At 48.6% G+C, this 20,258-nt stretch overlaps 1 protein-coding gene across 1 annotated transcript in view; it reads right to left on the reverse strand.

Annotated features, from left to right (window-relative positions):
• Window positions 1-3,796: 3,796 nt before the first annotated feature.
• The window catches only part of Pgbd5 (piggyBac transposable element derived 5), a 58,497-nt gene continuing 42,035 nt past the window's right edge, over window positions 3,797-20,258 (reverse strand). Inside the window, exons 2-7 of the mRNA XM_027404849.2 lie at window positions 18,578-19,005; window positions 14,092-14,226; window positions 9,050-9,230; window positions 7,270-7,467; window positions 5,614-5,719; window positions 3,797-4,012 (exon numbers count right to left, since the gene is read on the reverse strand). Of these exons, the coding sequence (XP_027260650.1) occupies window positions 3,817-4,012; window positions 5,614-5,719; window positions 7,270-7,467; window positions 9,050-9,230; window positions 14,092-14,226; window positions 18,578-19,005 (1,244 nt within the window). The 3' untranslated portion in view covers window positions 3,797-3,816. The remainder of the gene's footprint in view (window positions 4,013-5,613; window positions 5,720-7,269; window positions 7,468-9,049; window positions 9,231-14,091; window positions 14,227-18,577; window positions 19,006-20,258) is intronic.

The following is a 20,258-nucleotide window of genomic DNA, read 5'->3' on the forward strand; positions in this document are numbered from 1 at the left end:
CAGCAAACCCAGTGCTTTGGGTGAGCATATTTCCCATGTCCTCAGAAAAGAAACCAGAAGAGTGAAAACACAAATGGATGTGACTATATTTTAGTTTTGGGATGTAAACTCTGTTGAAGAAACAAGTATGACCGGATACCTGAACTATCATAACAGGGGTCGTACGTCACACAGAAGACCCCAGACTTAGCTCATGGTCTGTGAAATTTGTAAGTAAATACATTAACCTTGCAGGGTGTGCTTGAGTGCAAATGGGGATCATCACTATTTGGGATGTGAGCTCTTCCTGTGAGCCCAGAGTAAGGGTGTGGCTTCCTGGACGTGTGTTTTCCTTGGGGGTCAGTACTTCAAACAGGTGTCCTGCCCAGGCCCACGGGGTGCCAGCGCTCCTTGAAAGCAACTTTCAGGACCAGCTGCCTCTGGCAGGTTGTCCCCAACCTCTGGAAGTGCCCTGCCTCCATCTAGCCAGCACTGAATGTTGGGCACGTCTTGCCCTGCATGCTGGAGGCTGCCTCTCAGTAACATACACCCATCAGACCCCATCCAGCCCTGGGACCACTCAGATCTAATACTGTTGTGGAATATTGTTTTAACTGGGCAAAGATGTGTTACATTTGTTTATGCTGCAGAATATTAGTTTAACGATGTAAAGATGTGTTCCTTTTGTTCATGCTGCATTTGTGTAATTATGTAAAGAGGTGTTGTATTTATTTCACCTTGCCTCCACAAGGCACCTGATTGGTCTAATAAAGAGCTGAACGGCCAGCAGCTGGGCAGGAAAAGGATAGGTGGGGCTGGCAGGGAGAGAGAATAAATAGGAGGAGAAATCTAGGTTCAGAAGGGAAGAATGAGAGGAGAGGAAGAGGGACGTTCCCGGCCAAGAAGCCAGGCAGAGCCAGCCAGCCAGCCAGAAGCAATGAAAGGAAGATCTGCAGAGAAAGGTAGTAAGCCCCGAGGCAAAAGATGAACAGGTTAATTTAAGTTAAAAGAGCTAGCCAAAAATGTGCTTAAGCTCGGCCAGGCATTCAAAACTACTGAGAAGTCTGTGTGTCATGGTTTGGGAGCTGGTTGGTAGTCCAAAAGAAAAAGCCCGGTACATAATACCTATTCAAAAATGACCAAGACACTCAGAGGCCAATGTCCAGACCCACCTGGGTCAGGGCTGATCACATATCACCCCCAGTTCTTTCACCCCTTCCTTCCACTTGGCTTTGATGTGGACCTCCCTTCCTGGCCCTATGGGAACCCTTGCTGGTCATTGGCTCTAGCTGTGGGTGAGGTCAGGACTGGACACTTGGTTTGGCTGTTAGGATCCCAGAGAACCTTGCCTGCATGTTTGAATGGATACTGTTCTCCAATGGATCTGGATGTTGCTCTGCACTGGAGCCTCAGAGCAAAATGACGGGGAAAATAAAAAAAGCCTCAAATGAAAATCCTGGCACAGCCCTTAAGCCAGGTCCTCAACAGATACCTAAAAATGCATGGGATTGAATGCATCCATCTTCATACCTTGCAAAACTCAAGGGGCCTCCAGGTGAACTTCTATAATACTTATTTTTAATTATGTCATATGCGTGTGTGTGTGTGTGTGTGTGTGTGTGTGTGTGTGTGTGTGTGTATGGGATCCCTGAAGCCATTCCAAGTCACACCTGTGGAGGCAAGGCCCAAGCCTGAAGGCTTTCTAACCCCATACCACAAGCCATTCTGACCTTCATGAAATAAAGAAAAGCTCTTCAACCCACACATGCCTCACAGGTTGCAGTGTCGTGCCCCCCCCCCCCCAATCTTCCCACTATTTAGAGAAAACAGGTGGCAAACAGAGCCACAACAGCACCTCCACCCTGAGTGGCTCCTGCAGTTCACAGAAGGAAATGTGTAGAACAGCGCCACCTGCCTGCCTCAGGTACAAACTATAGTCGGGAGACTCAGCGGTCCCTATCCATCCCTCAGCAGGGATTATGTTTCTAAGACCCAAGACCATCCGTGGGTACTGGAGTTACACACTATGTTTCTTCCTTTACTTACACTCTTGCGATAAAGTTTAATTAGGCAGAGTAAGAAGTTAGCCATAAAACACAACAACTGTTGCAATGTGTTATAATAAAAGTTTACAACTTGTAGATCATTTATTTCTGGAAGTTCCCATTTAGTATTTTTGGAAGTGTGGACACTCAGAACTACACACACACACACACACACACACACACACACACACCAAATCCTAACTGATTTCTTTTTATTAACTGTTCAGTGGTTCAAGATTCCAAGAACAGTTCAGCTCACCCATACCTGGCCACACAATGGGAAAGCAAGGTCAAAGGCATAGATTTATAACCCTGGCCTTTGAAACAATGCCACATACTAACAGCCAACATCTAAATAGACTTTTATTTTTATTTTTCTTGTTTGGACAGAAAAGAAAAAGTCATTGGCCTTCGTAAGTCTCCCTAAGTGTTGGAAACACCTGAACTCAGAAAAAGTGGACCTTGTAGAAAAGCATCACAAATTAAAAATATATTTCTCCATGTGGTAAAAGTGCTTTCAATCTGATTAAGGGTACAGCAAAGGTTATCTTAAACACAATCTGAAATCGGACCCACGACCCGTGGCATCGCAGGTCCCACCACAAGTGAGGGTACTTGTGGGGAGAGAGGACACAGAAGTGACAAGGTGTGAAGGGCATACTGCCAGCTCACCTCAGCTCACTGAATGAATGAGGAAGAATGTCCCAGAGCCCCCACTGAGGACATTGTGTATCTGAAAGAAATTAGGTGGCTGTGGAGATCAGATGAAGGGGCTGCAAGGTGCAGAAATCACTTGTTTCCCATCTGTGGGGACAGTGGGTTCGCCTTGGGGCTGAGGCTCCCTGGGATGTGTCAACCTCTGACAGGAAGGGCCTGGGTTGATGGATTCCACATGCCTTCCTGTCAGCTGCTGCCTGCCCCCACTGTGGGAAGTCTCCAACCCCAGGCCGAGTCACCATGTGGTTCCCTAGCCAGGGCCTCCCAATCCAGCTGTACCTTTCTGGGGGACCACCACACACGGAGAAAGGATGGTGGGGGGTTTTGTTTTCACAATGCTACATATTTCTCAAAACAAGTAATTCTGCCAACAATGACATGGTGACAAAGTGCACAGCCTGCAGGCTCCCCAGGCCTCGGTAGGTGTAGCCGCATCTGGCCCTTCCTACACTGTCACAGGCCAGACACAGAACTGTGATCATGCAGGAAACTGTGAGGGTGTATGGGGCGGGAGAGGAGCGGACACATTTTGTTACAGTAGACCTTAAGCAACAGTAGGAAAATAACCTGAAGATATATTGAAAAATAAAAAAACGGCATCGCTCTTCACTGTGAACCTGTCGGTTCCCTCTTGGCCCTGCCCTCCAGCAGCCCCATGGAGGACGCAGCAGGAACACCCTGTTTGTAGTCAGCAAGCTGCAACCGTTCCTGTCTCATCAGCTGAGTTTTAATGGCACCACATTGCATTTCTTCTTTCAAGGGAGCCATCTAAGGTGATCACACACATCCCTAGGTGCTGAGTGGTGGCACCGAGTGGTCCATTTTGCAAGCTTGTCTGGTTTGAACTTTAGCCTGTCATAATCTCTCAAGCTCTGGGGAGCAGAGCATGGTCCACCGGTCCTATTGCTGGTACCTTCTGAGGTCACAGCCTCTCCAGTCACCTGTATCAGGCTCTGGGGAGCCCCCTTTTCGAGGGGGTGCTGAAAGCAGACCCTCTGGCCACACGTGGCCCTACAATAAGCAGGCAGGTGACAGGCTCCCTCTTTGTCCCTGCCACCCCTGGGCCAGCACAGTCTCAGTGGGCTGGTGATGCATCCTCCAGGCCCAGCAGCTCCCTGACAAGCCTCTCTCCAAACTGTGCCCGGCTGTACCTCTTCACGTGGTAGGCATCTGACATTTTGTACAGGATGTAGGCGTTGTTGACAGCAATGCTGATGGCAAACCAGAACACCTGCTGCCACGTCTTGTTTGGCTTGTGAGAGATGAAATACCTGGGGACAGAGGGGAGGTACAATGTTGTGAAGCTATTTCCCGAGGTTTAAACACTCCCTGGTGGAGGGGAGCTCTTTAAGACTCAGGAAGTAAATGAAACCCACAAAGCGCAGGAAGAAACAAACCCCACAAGGCTGAGGGAGCTCTTGGAACTCGGTGGGGTGGGGGTTGGTTTGCAAGGTCCCATCCCAAGGCTACATCAGCCCTGGCAAATACTGGGAAAGGGAGACTCTCCAACCAGCTGAGAGAGCTCCAGGAATACAGGTTCTGTGAGCTGTCACCTACGCTCCTGTTAAGTGACCATGATAAACTCACTGGTTCACCAGGTTAGACTTGGGTGGAACTATTTCTTTAATTTGTCACTAGTGCCCAATCTGGGGTCGACAGGTGTTTGCCCACCTCTCCTCAGAAAAGTCACATAGCAGGCAAGCTGGTTACAGCTCCCAGGGAAGAAGAGCTCAGACTCTACAGTTCTGCCAGTGTCTGCAGACTCCCATTTGGTGGGGGCACCAGGGACCAGCTGTGGGCAGGGCTCCGTCACAGTGAACTTCACTCAAGGAAAATGAAGAGAAAGAAGCAGCTATTTAGGGATGTGAGAGAAGGTGGGGCTCTGACAGGCCCAACCGCAGCCCCCAGCATCCCTCTTCCCAAAGTCCTTCTCTAGGCCCATCCACACCTGAACTGCTTGATCCCATAGCTCCAGGCCTGCGGTGTGCTCTCTCTTTTCCAGATGTTTCCATTATCCATTTGTCCTTCCTTGGGGAAGATGCAGGACCCTGGGACTCGCCCTGAGGACACTATTTATGCCCAGAACCTTATCACAGGATTTTCTTTCCTTATGTATTTTCTCTGCATCCTGGCCTCATCATGTCTGAAGACCACCAGAGTGTCTAGCACAGGACACTACACCCTGTGTCCACTAAACCACCACCACTTTGAAACACTGTGACACTGATGTGGCAGGTATCCTGTCAAGGCAGAAGCAGTGGCTTCTCACAGGAAGGTTAGATGCTCCAGAGAAGACACAGGTCTTGCTCTTCCCTCCCGACCAGATCAAAGGCCAAACAATTGAGGTTCCCCTGAGGCAGCCAAGCCAAGCTCGGCTACTTGGTTAGCTGAAGCAGCTTTGCTCTAGGTAGGAGACTGTGATGGAGGCATCTATGTGCTCAACAGCCTCCTCTGGTAACCAGGACACCTAGCAGGCTGGCTCTACGTACATGTAAGCCACACACATCTACTGTACACACTGCATGTGCCTTCTGTACACTGTGTGTGCACAGCACAAGCCTACACCTGATCTCAGGCATCCTTGTGTAAAGGAACCAAGGACTCAGAAAAAGACCTTGAGCTGACTCCTGGCATTGTGGACAGATGGGAGGGGGCAGGATGGACAATGCCCATAGAGGACAGAGGCTGAACTGTATGCCAAGATGCCCACGCTGGGGTATGAGCAGGGAAGGGGTCCTTGTGCTCCAATCTTACGTCCTTCAACATGTCTGGGCCGACTCTATGAACCCTACACACCACTATGCCCATGTTGCTTGCCCTCCACACCCCCTCCACCGCCATGCAAACGCACACAGGTCGCCCACACACTCACTTGCTATACTTGTCATCGTATCTACAGATATAGCTGAGATGAGCAGCAAAGGCCTCCACAGCCAGCGGACAGGGGATTTCCCCACTCCTCCTCTTGATGATGACACCTGTAGGGGAGACAGGAGCTCAGTCCCCTTCCAGGCACTTAACAGCTTCCCAATGTTCTTGGCTGCCCAGTTCCGTGGAGTGCGGTGGGGTGGGGTGAGAACTGGATCGGCACCATCCGTCAGGTGCTTTAGCAGAGCGGGGGGAGGGGGCACTGAAGGCAGCAAGGGCAAAGACATCTGCCACCAAGACTCTGTAGCTTCATGGGGGCACAGGGACAAGGACATACCCACAGGCAACTCTAAGAGGCACATATAGACTACTGCCATGACAGGCCTGAGTGGAGCTGAGGGAAAGCAGGGCTCTCTCTTCCTCCACATACTGGTTGACTTGGTCAAGGGCTGCTGGGAGGGGAACAGTGGCAGTTTCTCTGTTCCCTTTACAGTGTAGGTGGGGCCATGTCCCAGAGAAACAAGAAGGACACCACTTCCACACCAGGTCAACCCCCTCACACCTCTCAAGGGACTCTCCTGGGACCATGAGATGGAAGAAAACTCCCTACCTTCCCCACTTCGTTACCATCCACTGTCCCATCTACCCCAGAATGTTTTCTCTACACATACAAAGGGGGTGCAGACAATGCACCTCCAAAGCCATGGCACAATTCACAACCAGCAGAGCCTGGGGACCAAAAGGAAATGCATAGGACCCCACCCTTCCATTGCACCAATGGCTGCTGTGTGATGCCTGTCTCCTGGCCTGCTTATGCACTGTCTGCCCAGCCTCTGTGGGACACAGGGACAAAGATGGAGGTGTCCTTCCTAGCACCATGTGCACTGGGCATGCTTAGGGTTTCCCACTGTGCTGGCTAGCTTTAGGTGACTCTACAGAAGCATACATTTATGTGGAGAACATAAACATACACACACTGCACATGTGAACTACACATGTAAACCACACATGTAAATGACCGTATATACACTGTACACACACACACACACACACACACACACACACACACACACACACACACACGTCACACGCCATACCTCAGGGACATGCATGCTACACACCCAGCATGCACACAGGAATGCAAACTGCTGTGAACATACCATCCTGGGAGCATCTCTGTAGATTCTCTTGCAACCTCTCAATTTTTTTTTCTCAGCAGTTTAACACTGTCTTAACTGTCAGTTACTTTAAATACAGGCTCTAGGCTAATTAAGTCCCTCTGTTCTGAATCGATTTTAAGTCCCCAGAGAATTAGTGAGGAAAACAGCAGGCCGCCTGGCAGCCTGGATTACACAGGCATTTTGCTTCCAGGAGTCTGTGATGATAAAATGATCTACAGATCTCACCCAGAATGGAGCCCATCACCACGCCCCAAACAATAGAATCATCACACCCTAACAAGCAGGTGAGGCTACAAAAGCACTTGTCAATCAAATCCTCCCAGCTTGCCAAGGCAAGCTGAGGGTTCATGAGGCTCTTCCCTGCCCCTTCCCAGGACAGAACAACAAACCACTATCAACACAGACGGCATGAGGGTCCTCCAGGCTTGTGCTCTAGATGCCCCCCACTTCCTACACCCATACTCACACTCCCGACTCACCTTGCTGCACAGGGGAGTAGGCGTTGGTCAGGAAGCGGAAGTGCCCCTTGTTGTACCAGCAGATCAGAGACATGTTTCCCTTTGTCCTGATCTGGTGCTGGCCCCGGGCAAGTGGGGTGGCAGGGTTGGTCAACATGGATTGAGGGAGGCCCGTGCAGTCACTTTTCCTAGAGCTCAGTAAGCCACAGCAGTAGATCCCTGGCAGGAAAGATGCAAAATCTCACATGTGCCATTGTCAGGGTACCCAATCCACAACCCACGGAAGGAGAGACTGGTGAGAGCAGGACCCTCCAGGAGCAGCTGCTGAGGTGTTTCCTCTCTGCCCCGACCCCTTCCTCTATAGGAACTCACCCTGAGGTCACTAAGGCCACAACTAATGTAAGTAATAGATAAATGCAACAATATGGCCCAACAATGTAGCCAGAGTCCTTGGGACGACATGCCTGGCAGTTCTTAGGGCTCTTGTCACTGTAGACAAAGCACATGGTACTCCACTGCAAAGAGCTCAGTAACCCTACATGCTTCCAAAAATTTATAGTGATGTCATTTTTATATTACCTAACCTTAGAAAAAGACAAAATCCCATACTCAGTCACTCTCTTCCAGCCAGAGTTCTTTGTCCATCTTCTAGTTTGCTGAACCAGGGAATGCCTTTACCTTTGAATCTCAGAAGCAACACTTCTGACTCCTGGGGAAACAGCCCCAATGGTCCAGGCCATGCTCTGGTACCAATACTCATGCTGCTCTGCACATCTGGCACTGCCCCCCCCCCACGAATCCAACTCTTAGTGCTGATAGCAAATCCAGGAGTAGACCATCACAAATATATGCACACCATCAAAGCTTACACCTCTATATACATGCCTCCACGGACAGGCAGCAGGCTAGCTCCCCACTGTGCTTCATGGAGAGCCAGATCTCCTCCAAAGCAGCTGTGTCATGTGTTCTAGGATCAGTTCCTGTAGCTTTCCTTCCCCCCTCAGTCTGATCTCTTGCAGAGCTCATGCCACAGATGAGCTCTGAGCCTGCCTGCACCAGCCAGTGCAGAGGGTCACCCTTACCTAGCCTGCAATGCACAGAGGTGGGCTGCTCCCTCACTTCAACACGGCTTCCAAGGCCTGGGATGTAAGCTGCTTAATTCCTTCACAATACAGGAGGGTTTAGTTTTGAGGCCTGATACCCACTGTGTGGCAGAGCACAATGCCTCCATTCTAGTAGCTTCTATCTACAAGTGATAATTTCTGAGCTGTCTCCAAGCACAGCTTAGCATTTAGGTCTTCATTTTTACATCCAACTTCTATGAAAGCCATGGAGGCTTATCCAGTCCGCAAAGAACAAAGAGAACCCCTTGCCCCAAGAAACCTAAGACCTTTCTGAGGCCCATGGGATTGTTCCTGACCACAGAGGTCTCTGCCAGATGGGAAGGAGACTCACTAGTGATGGTGGGTAATTCTCGTACTTTTCAGACCCTTCTTACTGGGGCTTTTCCTCCAAGCCTTTGATGGCCAGAACCATACAGCAAAGGACACACACACACACACACACACACACACACACACACACACACACACACACGAGTGCCCAGAAGACTGGCAGAGCTCTGTGCCAATGCTGTCTCTAGATGGTGAGCCCAGGACTCACACACCTTGAGGTCACCAGAACCCAGACACAGGGCAGCAGAGACACTTATACAGTCTGTGTTAGCCACTACTCCTGTCCTCCTTATCCATTCACCACTTCCCCAAGGAGCTGGCTGTGTTGGGATGGCCATAGGACAAACCTTGCTTCTCAAATTCTTCAAACAGTGTGAGGCTGGTGATGCTGGGCCCTGTGAAGATGATATAATTCTTTCCAGCTGCGTTCCGGCACAGGCTCCGGGCAACCATGCTGTGGAGCTGTGGCTTGTTCTTCAAAGCGTCCAGGCCATCTGGGCCACCGCCTTCCTTCAGGTGGACATAGATCTTGAATGGAAATGCACAGAGGTCAGAGAGTGAAGGGTAACATGGACTATAGCCTGAAGCTGCAGGAAAGACGGGGTCAGAGAACACTGGGAAACCACTCCATTGTCTCATCAGCCTCATGCAGTCCTAGGTCACCACCATGGCAGCCCAAAACCTGAGCAGCTGGAGTGGTTTAGCCTGGAAGCTTCTTTTAGGAAAAGTCTAGGTGGGAAAGGAGCAGTTACAGAAGGCAAAACTGGCAGTCAAAAGTAATGTAAACCTGCTTCTAAGTTCCCAAACATAAATAAAAATAAAATTAAAAAAATAGAGGCCAGGGTCACTTCAAGGGCTGGGCATGTTCTTATATAGGTACTGCCCACTGGGCAAAATGACTAGTCAGCTCAGAGACAGGCAGAACGGGTCTCCTCTGTCTCACCATCCCTGAGACACAATGGAGGTCAGACACACTCCAAGGGCCAGGGAAGCAAAGTGCTACTGAGCTTAGGAGGCAGTCCCTAACACACTATCCAGACCAGCTCCATGACTGTCACCAAAGGATTGGATGTGGGAAGAGGATGGAGTCGATGTAGGGTAATGACCAGTCCCTTCCCCTAAGGAGAGTAGAAGTTCTTGGAGGTGCTTGGAGACTTCTGTAGACAGATGCTCAACAGACACCACCACTCTCCTATGCCTGCCCTTCCCTGCATCATGCTGACATTGGCGCAATCTGATCATGGCAGAACTGTTAGGAGCTGGGTTACCAACAATGCTCTCCGGGGAACACCCAGAAGGAGCATGTGGAAGACCCAGCTACCATGTCAAGACCCATCCTGTCTGATGAGTTTGGAGGTCATCTACCAAGCACAAGTGTCCTTGAGGAGAACAGCGAACATGAAGGCCCAGCTCTGTGTTTAGGTCAATGCACAGGAATGTGATTTAGCAAGAAAGCCTTCAAAAGAGTGAGCAATACTTCACTGAGAAGTAGTGTAGAATAACAGAGCCACCGGGCTCAGCAATGGCCAGAAAGCTTGTGGGTCCTGACCTGTCATGGATCTCCTGTAATACACAGCTGTTTTGACTCCACATGCATTCACACTTAGCTTCAGAAACACTATGCTCCAGGGTTTTAAAAAATGACTGCATGTACCACAGACATATATGTTGGCACCTAACGCTATAGGAGGGAAGCCTGTGCATAACATAGGTGGCTCTTGTGTTCATGGACCACAAGGTTGAAGTCAAAACATCAGCTGGTGTGTTTCTACCCAGAGCTCAAGAGCCTCCTGGGGCAATGAGACTGAGAATGTCCATCACTCTCAGAGCCATGAGGATTGTCTATGTCTCTACCCATATGGCTTCTGTCAGTCTTGTTTATATGGGCATGGTGACTACATACTCAAATGGCTACTTCTGTAGGTGGTTAGAATGCAAAATGTTCTCCACATTTGTGTGTTTGGACAGTTGGTCCCCAGCTGGTGATACTGTTCTGAGAGGTTATAGAACCTTTTGGAGGTAGGGCCTTCTTGAAGGGTGTGGTATGCTGGCCTGGAGTATTATATCCTGGTCTCTGTTTTCTATTGAGCTCTCTGCTTCCTGACTATCAACACAATGTCCCACTGACACAAGCCTGAGCTGCCACTGTGTCTGCCTAGCATTGAACTAGCAGAAACATCTCCTAAGCTGCTTCTTGTTGTGTGTTTGGTCTTAGTGACAAGAAAAGTGACTAGTACAGAGAACAGTAAGCATTTACTAGGGCTGGGGAGATGGCTCAGTGGTTAAGAGCACTGATTGCTCTTATGTTTGGTCCCAGCACTCACACGGTGGCTCACAACAGTCTGTAATCATTCCAGGACATCCAATACTCTCTTCTGGCCTCCACAGGCACCAGGCACACATGTGGCTCACGTACACTCATAGGCAAAACTCATATACATAAAACGAAAAGAAACAAATCTTAAAAAAAAAATAAATCATTTACTGGAATTACAGATGTTCTGGGTTTTGTGTGGAGGGGTGCCGAAGATAAAATTAAATTAGGAGGAGACACTAATTATAAAGACCTCCACCAGTACTGATAAGTACAGCTGAAAACTGGTGTGTTCTGGGACACAAGTTTGTGGTCACTGGTGTGTACTGCCTTCTGTGCAGGTCTGGAGATGACCGGGACTCGAAGCTAGGCCAGGATCTTGCCCTCCTGGGACTGGCAATTTTCTCAAACACCAGTAATGGGCAGCTGAGAGTTTTCCCTTGGTATTTGCAAGACCATCTGAAATTGCTCAGCACCTTGCCCACTTTGTCCAGGCACTCTTCTCAAGGTGCAGCCATGGTGTAACATGGACTTCTGCTGAGCCAACAGCCTTTCCCTGTCAAGAAATGTGGAAGCAGCACCAGAGAGGTGCTCAGAGACCCCCAAGTGCAGAGAACTCACTACTATACAATAGTAAGTTCTATGCTTTAAAAATTAAATTCATTAATTTATTGCATGTGTATATGTGTATGTGTACACATGCACGCCTCTACCTGTGAACATGCCACTGTGCACCATGGTGAGTGTGTGGAAATCAGAGGACAACAAGGGGGAATTAGTTCTCTTTCCATCATGTGGGTCCCAGGGATCAAACTCAATTGTCAGGCTTGGCAGCAAGCACCTCTACCCATTGATCCATCTCACAGAACCTCTATACTTGTTGTTTAGAGATACAGTCTCACTATGTAGCCCAGGCTGGCCTGGAACTCAACAGCATTCCTCCTGCTTCTCCCACTGATTTTTTCAAATAACATGAGGGCCACTGTGGTGACTGATCTGGCCACTGAGTTGCACCAGCTGACATTCCACTCATTGTCACTGGGGTCTGGTGCACTGGGGGTCTCTACAAAAATGAGCCAGAAGCCCCCCTACACTCACTGGCATGACTCTGTGGACGTAAAACAGGCGAATCTTGTCAGCAGCTGTGTGAGGAGAAAGGAAGGATATACATGATGCAGTCATGGGCAAACTGCACAAAGGTGCATAACTGGTACTTACAGGAAAGACACAGGTGAAATGCTGGAGGTGTGTGGCCACGCCAGAGAGCCCTGAGGCTTATATACATCGCCTCACAAGAGATACTGGAGACACAAGAGTGTGGGTGCTAGAGTGGGGGCATGGCTGCATCACTCACTGCTTGTGCAATTATAAGCATGCTTGGAGCCTCGCTTTCCTGGTTCATGAGAAAGATTTGATGCATGCAGCCTACAAGCCTACTGTGAAGTCAGGCACCCAGAAGTGTTTTGTTTTGTTTTAGCATATCTTGTTAGACAGTGTATTTCATGTATGACAGCCTGGCCTTGATCTTGTATGTAGCAGAGGATGAACTTCTGATCCTTATGCCCCAACCTCCCAAGTGCTGGGCTTACAAGCATGATCTACCATACAGGCTATGAGGTGCTAGTGATCGCATCCAGGGCTTTGTGCATGCTAGGAAAGCGCTCTACCAATTTACACCCCCAAAGTGCTTTTTAAAATTCAATCATCACCACTATCCTAGGATTGTTGCATGACCCCCAGCAGACATTTGACAGACGGTACTATTCCTTGTGTCTTGTCACACACAGTGGCTACAACTTTTGCAGTTTGAGATATGACAACAAAATGAGCCCAAACCTCCCTTCTTCACAGCTTCACAGGGAGATTCCTTCTTAGCACAGATCTTAGCAACCCGGCATTCAACTCTATTTCTCTTTCCTTATCAATTCAAGAACTTTCACCTTGCATCTAGGAGAAGCACTCTGCCATACATTTTTTGACAAATCTGAGTGGTCTGCATCATGATTCTTTTGTTTGGAGGTTATTATAAGGAAACACAGCTCATTTTGGGCACAAGCACTGTGATCTGATGTGGACAACAGCAAGGTGACTTATGGGAAGGTAGAGTACATAGAGTTGATAAAACAGTGTGGATATGCTGGGCAAATGGATGACTCACTTCTCAGATGGACCTCAGATTCCATCTCCCTACTCGAGAAAGGCACAGAACTTAAGAGCTGGTTATTTCTGAAGTGTTTTGCATGATATTTTCAGATAGCAATTCATTGCAGGTTAACTTGAAATTGTGGGCTGGTCATGTAAATGTGAACAGAGAACACAGTGCAAGTAACAGCACTTGAGACACCTGTAAGGTTGGAGGTAGCAACACAGCAATGACTAACAGGCAGCAGACAGTCAAGGTCAGCACTCTGTTGATGGACCCAGAGATAGAATGGGACTCCAACCACCCCAATGGCCTGAATGACATATGATCATCTCTATATTTGTGCCAGGGGACATGCATGGGGCATGCGGGCCCTTCATGATTCAGCCTAGAATAGTCAAGGACTAACCAATCTCAAAGCAATGACTTCAGCCATTGCCCAGTCTCTGCCATGGTCCTAGATGAACTCTATATAAAGAAGTCTGATGGCTTTCCCTCCTGAAAACCCTCCAGCTATCAGGGGCTTTTCTTTCTTTTCTTTACCCTCTCACCTTTACCTAACTCTCCTTATTAAGACTTGATTCCACTGAGACAAACTTAGAGCCAGTATCCCAGAACATCTTTGGTGCCTCTGAATGTCTAGCACCATTGGTCCTTGGATCATGTCAAAAACTCTATATGACAGGGGTGGAGTCAGGTATGACTGTGTCCTCTCCAAAGACCAGCTACCCCACAGTAGGCAAAGTGAGACCAGACTGGCCTCTGCCGGAGTGCTGGGGCCAAGTGTGACATACAGTGAGAAGACAGTGAATTAACTGGGCCTGTGGTATTCCACTTCAATGGAATACCTTCCCATCTTTCCGATGCCCGCATATCCCCAGCAGCCCCCATTTCTGACGCCTCTCACCCCCTCCACAAAGCCCCTGGCTCACCTGGATGATGAAGCCAGTAGAAGAGCACTGGCGGACCCACAGGCTGAATTTCCGCTTTTTCCTCTTCCGCAGCTCACGCTCAGTGCATGTGGCGATGAACACAGGGTCCTCATCAATCAGGGGTTCATGTAGCACCTTTGGGGGGTAGGAGGGAAAGAAGTTCTCACAGGGCATTGTAAACTCGGCTCTCAGCAACACCTTCGGAAAGCTGTGTGACCATGACTAAGTTTCCTGACTTCCCTGACCTGGAGTCTCCTTACCTGTGAAGGGTTAGTGCAATTACAGTGGCACTCTAGGGAGGGCTCAGCTAGGAAGCATGGGTTTACTCACCTACATTCTGGTGCAAAGAGGTGTTCCTTTAGCAGAGATGACCGTGGTTCTTGCTATCCTCTTTACACAGTCTCACACTGGCTGTGCCTGTAGTCTTCACCAGCATGAGACACAGGTCCATCTTTGGTGACTGTGAGTATCCTTGGGTCATGTCAAAACCCTACATCACTCAGATGGAACCAGGTATGACTGTGACCTGTATTGGTGATCTATATCACTGGCCTAGAGTCTTCAGGCCCAACTTGTGTCATTGTGTGTGGAGGTGTAAGTGTGTAGGGGTAAGGGGGGATATGTATGCACGAATGAAGGTGTGTTGTGGAATATTATTTTAAGATTGCTACATTAAGAATGCTGTGGAACATTTGTTTAATGATGCAAAGATGTGTTGTATTCTTTTATGTTGCATTTGTTTAACTCTGTGAAGCTGTGTTACTTTGCCTGTCTAAAGCACCTGACTGGTCTAATAAATAGCTGAATGGCCAATGGCAAGGCAGGAGTGGGATAGGCAGGGCTGCCAGGCAGAGAGAATAAATAGGAGGAGAAATCTAGGGAAGGGATCTAGGAGTGAGAAAAGGAGAGGAGGACATCAGGGGCCAGCCACCCAGCCACACAGTAAGAAGGAAAGAAAGGCATACAGACTAGAGAAAGGTAAAAGCCAAGAGGCAAAAGGTAGATAGGATAATTTAAGAAAAGCAGGCTAGAAGTAAGCCAAGCCAAGGCAGGGCATTCATAAGTAAGAATAGGTCTCCATGTATTTATTTGGGAGCTGGGTAGCAGGCCCCAGAGAGTAAAAACAAACAAACAAACAAACAAACAAACAAACACAACTATAGGGGCTGGAGAGATGGCTCAGAGGTTAAGAGCACTGACTGCTCTTCCAGAGGTCCTGAGTTCAATTCCCAGCAACCACATGGTGGCTCACAACCATTCATTATGAGATCTGGTGCCCTCTTCTTGTGTGCAGATATACATGGAAGCAGAATGTTGTATACACAATAAATAAATAAATCTTTTAAAAAAAGAAAAAAACCACAACTACAAAGGTGTCTATAGGGGTCTGATTCCCTGGGACTGGAGGGACAAGTGGTTGTGAGCTGTCCAATAGGAGTGCTCTAAAGTGAGCCTGGGTCCTCTGCAAGAACAGGAAGCATTCTTAGCCACTGAGCCACCTCTCCAGCTCCTACACCCCTAAGCAATTATTAACTGTATTTCACCTATGTCAACTTCTTGATAACATGATTCTATGACCTTTTCAAAGACAGTACAATACAATGAAAAGACTCCAAGTAGGTTTGTCAAACTAAAATGCTTTGGAGACTTTTGAGAACATTGTGGCAATACAGTACACACAGCAATTCCCTCCCCAGTTCTACTCCACAATTATGAATGAGAGTGCATATCTGCAGTTAAATAAGATGATGTGCAAACACAATGATTTCCACTCTACGAAATGCTCTAGATTGAGGATCATCAAACCACTGCCTATTTTTGTAAACAAAGTTTACTGGAATAATTCCCTGTTCTCATCCACTGCAGCTTTATGGCCACAGGAAAGAAGGGACAAGACCCAATAGGGACCACATAACATCTAAAGCAGTCTTTGGCCACGTGCAGAAAAAGTTCCAAGGACCTCAGCTTCTAGAGATGGTGGTTAAGTGTGTCTCTCTCTGCAGATTTGAGTCAGTCCATGGCCTGGCATGGGCACTATGGAAGGTGAGCTCTGCACTGGTGACCCAGAATTCCTTTGGTAACAGTGCCTTTGGTTCTATTTTTTAAAAGGCATCAGCCTCAGGGCTTTATAGATGGTTCCTCTTGCAGAGGGTCCATATTTGGTTTCCAGCATCCCCATGGGGGCTCACAACCTTGTGGAACTCCAGTTCTAGGGGATCCAATGCCCTCTTCTGATTTCTGTGGGCACAGCACACATGTAGTGGACTTCCATACATGCAGGCAAAACACTCATATACATAAAATAAACATCAGCCACACCTCATTGGTTTGCACTGCCACACTCTGTCCCTTGGATTTTTACTGTTGGAAAATCCTGAAAGTGAGTTCAGGATGTACCCCTACCTCTGCTTGGGATGGGAACCGACAAGTTGGACTGCCTGTGCTGCAGCCCAGACCTTCATGTCCAATTCTTCACAGGCCCTGACTCATTGTAGCTTATGAAACATTCAAAGCCCCAGGTGGAACCATCTAGCAAAAATGGAATATCTAAGGAGGTCACAGGAACAGGGAAGATGGCATCCAGGTGTCCCCAGCTCCCTGCTCTTGCCCTGCCCTTCTCCTTGTCCAGATCATGCATCTGCTGTTTCTCAGCCACCCAAGCGTCCTCCTCCTCAGTGAGCCAGTGGGCAAATCTCCACATGATCTTCAACCACATTTATAAGCGAATCCTAGCAGGGCCAGCAAGAACCTCTGAGTTTCACTTCTCCTCTAGGGAAAACAGCCAGCATCTCTTGTCATACCATGCTATCCCCGAGTTCTCTCTGTGCAACAAGCTACTCAGGTGTGCCAGGTAGCATGTATGGTACACAAAACATCTCTTACTTATTTGAATATCCCTCTCCAGGGATATTTCTCTGATTAATCTGACTCCAGTTTTGATGAAAGTAATGCCTCCTACTTGTACATGAACACACACGAAAATGGCTTCTTTTCTTGCTGGCAGATTCTGGGGTCTTCAGAGGACTCTGTAAAATCTTCTGCAAAGGGTAACATTTGCTAGAATGGTAGTTTTCAAGATTACACACTGAGAATTCATGTGTGTGTGTGTGTGTGTGTGTGTGTGTGTACGCACCCACGTATGCTATTGCACACATGTGCCTGATCATCCATGTATCTGTGTGTTCAGGGCAGAAATGATGGTGGTGGTACAGGGAGCTGGCTCTGAGTCACTCCTGGGAACCAGAGCAAGTCTGATTCCAACTCCGACAAGAGTGTGAAGAAGAACACTGTTTCAACTGGTCTCAACAGGAAAAAGGCAGACAAGTTCCCAGGCAAGAATTAGCTTGCCATCCTCTCCCACCACCCCACCTCTGGCTCTTACAAGATGGCTGGAAAGTTCTAGAACACTAGGGAAATCTGTGCTGAGTGGTCAGAAGTCTATGGACCTGAGACATGATAATATTTCCCACAAAAGCCCAGAGTTTCCAGTTGTGCAGAATAGAGGAATATTACAGACTCTAGTAGAAGTGAACTTTGGGAGCCTAGCAGGAGCCTCTTAAAGATGGTCATGGGCATAAAGAATAGTGCATCTGTGTAACTGGGTCTCTCCACAGAGGGCACTCAACTTACTTACCTAGGCACACAACTTCTTAAGTTGAGTTAGAGAGCTTTACAGATACCAGCCACCTCCTCAATGTGCCAGATCAACAGAGCGATTCTGAGGAGAGTCTGAGATTCTGACACCAGGCTGTGTGCCAGTGTGACAGTGCTGAGGACAGGTGGACATGGAAGGCAGGGTGGACCAGGAGCTGAGAGCACCTAGAGCATCCACCTCCTGGAACAGGTTAAGGGCATCTGGAAGGAGTCGGGGGGGGGGTGCTTGGGGCACCAGACCATAGAAAAGCCTCCAAGTTCTGCCCTGAGTAATCAGGTGGACCTTTGCATGTAAGAAGTCCCAATGACCAAAAGAGTAACTGCAATTCCAGCTCACCCCTTCACTGTCCAGAAGGTGAAGGCACACTACCAGGTCTATGCCCCTCAGTGAACACGACAGGGATCCTGAGGCTAGACTGTGTAAAGCCTGGTGCAAGAAGTGCCATGGAACAGGAAGGGATGAAAAGAGCTGTATCTCTGAGCAAAGGGTTGAATTCCAACTGTCTGGGAGTTGGAGTTCAAGCCCCCACTATCCTTTACAAACATGTTTGGATCATAAGGTCAACAGTATGCTAGTGACCTTAAAACGACTTGCTCAAGTCACTGTAAAAAATACGGCTGGATAGGGAGAAAGGACATCCTAAACCCTGTGCTTAGCCAAGAGAAGTCTCAGGGAATTTAGTGGCACCTGGTGCGTGCGCGCACGCACGCACGCGCACACACACACACACACACACACACACACACACACACACACACACACACACACACACTTGTGGAATCACATACATGCACACGTGCACACACACACACCAATGCACACTGGCCTCACCTGGGTCTGAGATGGCCTGAAGGCAGCATCAAAGCCACTCTGCAAGGAGTCAAGGAAGGGCTGGACCTTGTAGAGCCCATGCGTGGTCTGACTGGACCGGAAGGCCACGACATGGAAGTACTTGAGGATCTTCTCGAAGCGGGCCTGGCTCATGACGAGGGCTAGGCTCCGGTTGCTATAGAAGCCTCCACTCCAAATGCTGAGCACTGACTCACAGTGTGAGACACTGGTAGAGATCACATATCCCAGGAAGGCCTTCATCTCAGCCAATGTCACCTCCACCCAGGCACCATCACTGCCAAAGCGGTCCTGGAACTTCCTGGCATACATGTTGGTCTGTACTACCATGTTCTTGAGCACGTTGTCTGGAACAAAAAGCTGGAAGAAGTCCACTGCACTAGCGCTGGGGGGCATCTTTCTGGTTGGACCTAAAACCCAAAGAGAGGCCAAATGTTCACTCCCAAAGCCAACACTACCTGACAGGGGCCAGGTCCTCTTGGCCTTGGGCCTCAGGCCAGCAGCCCTGTCTAGCCTCCCTTTCTTCCTGAATCTGACACCTTGCCCAACTGGAGGGCATGGCCCAGCTCTCCCATCTCCTGGGCTTCTTGCCATTCAGGTGCTCTTGTCTTGTCTCCTAGGAGACATCTCTCTGTCTCCCAGAACAGACTCATCATTCCCACCTTCTTCCAAACCTGTCTCCCATAGCCCAAGCCCTGCTGTTCTGTTCCTTCCACCCCTGACCTCCTGTTGCCAGGCCCACCCATGTAGGCTGCCCCCACATATACCCTGTAGGACATCAGTGGCAATACCCTTTCAAGAATCTAGCCAAACAAGAGTCCTGCCAAATGCAGCCCACCCAGTGAAGAGAGATCTGAGGAGAGACATGGATGGGAGGGAGCGTACACAGCTCCACCATTACTCTCTAGCATGCATTGTTTAAGGAAAGGGGACTCTGTAACTACAATGCTTCAGTTGCAGCCAGTAGAAAGCAAACTTTATTAAGCATTCCCACATAATCTTTAACTATTAGTGGATTAATTTAAAGGAAGTAATACGCAACAGTTTCACCATTGGGAAACAGGCCTCACAGATTTTAACTGGTACAGCCTCTTTGCACATGTGTGTATGTGTGTAAACACACACACACACACACACACACACACACACACACACACACACACACACCTCTTCAACTTACTATAACATTCTCACCATGAACCAAAAACATCTTAAGTGGAAAATGCATGTGTCACCCTAACCAGATTGCTCTAATTCAGTCACAGCACACTGCAGGGTATTGGCTGCTTCCCTCACAGTGGCAACTGACCCAGAGCCACAGCTCAACATCACTGTTCCAAACCTCAGGAGAATTATCAGCTGACATACTGCTAGCCAGAGAAATATCCAAGTTTAAAATGCAAATATGGTTCCTACTCAAATACACCACTGCTTTTGCCTTACCCTAAAGTCAAGAACTTTGGAACTTTGTCTCTGCTCTCTCCCTCCCTCCCTCTCTCTCTCTCTCTCTCTCTCTCTCTCTCTCTCTCTCTCTCTGGGTTTGTGGTTTGTTTGGGTTTTTTTTTTTTTTTGTAGCCTTGGCTGTCCTGGAACTTGCTCTGTATATCAAGCTGTCCTCAAACTCAAACTCAGAGATTCACCTTCCTCCTCCACCTGAGTCCCG

The sequence above is a fragment of the Cricetulus griseus genome, chromosome 3, assembly GCF_003668045.3.
Source record: "Cricetulus griseus strain 17A/GY chromosome 3, alternate assembly CriGri-PICRH-1.0, whole genome shotgun sequence".
In the NCBI taxonomy this organism is placed as follows: domain Eukaryota; kingdom Metazoa; phylum Chordata; class Mammalia; order Rodentia; family Cricetidae; genus Cricetulus; species Cricetulus griseus.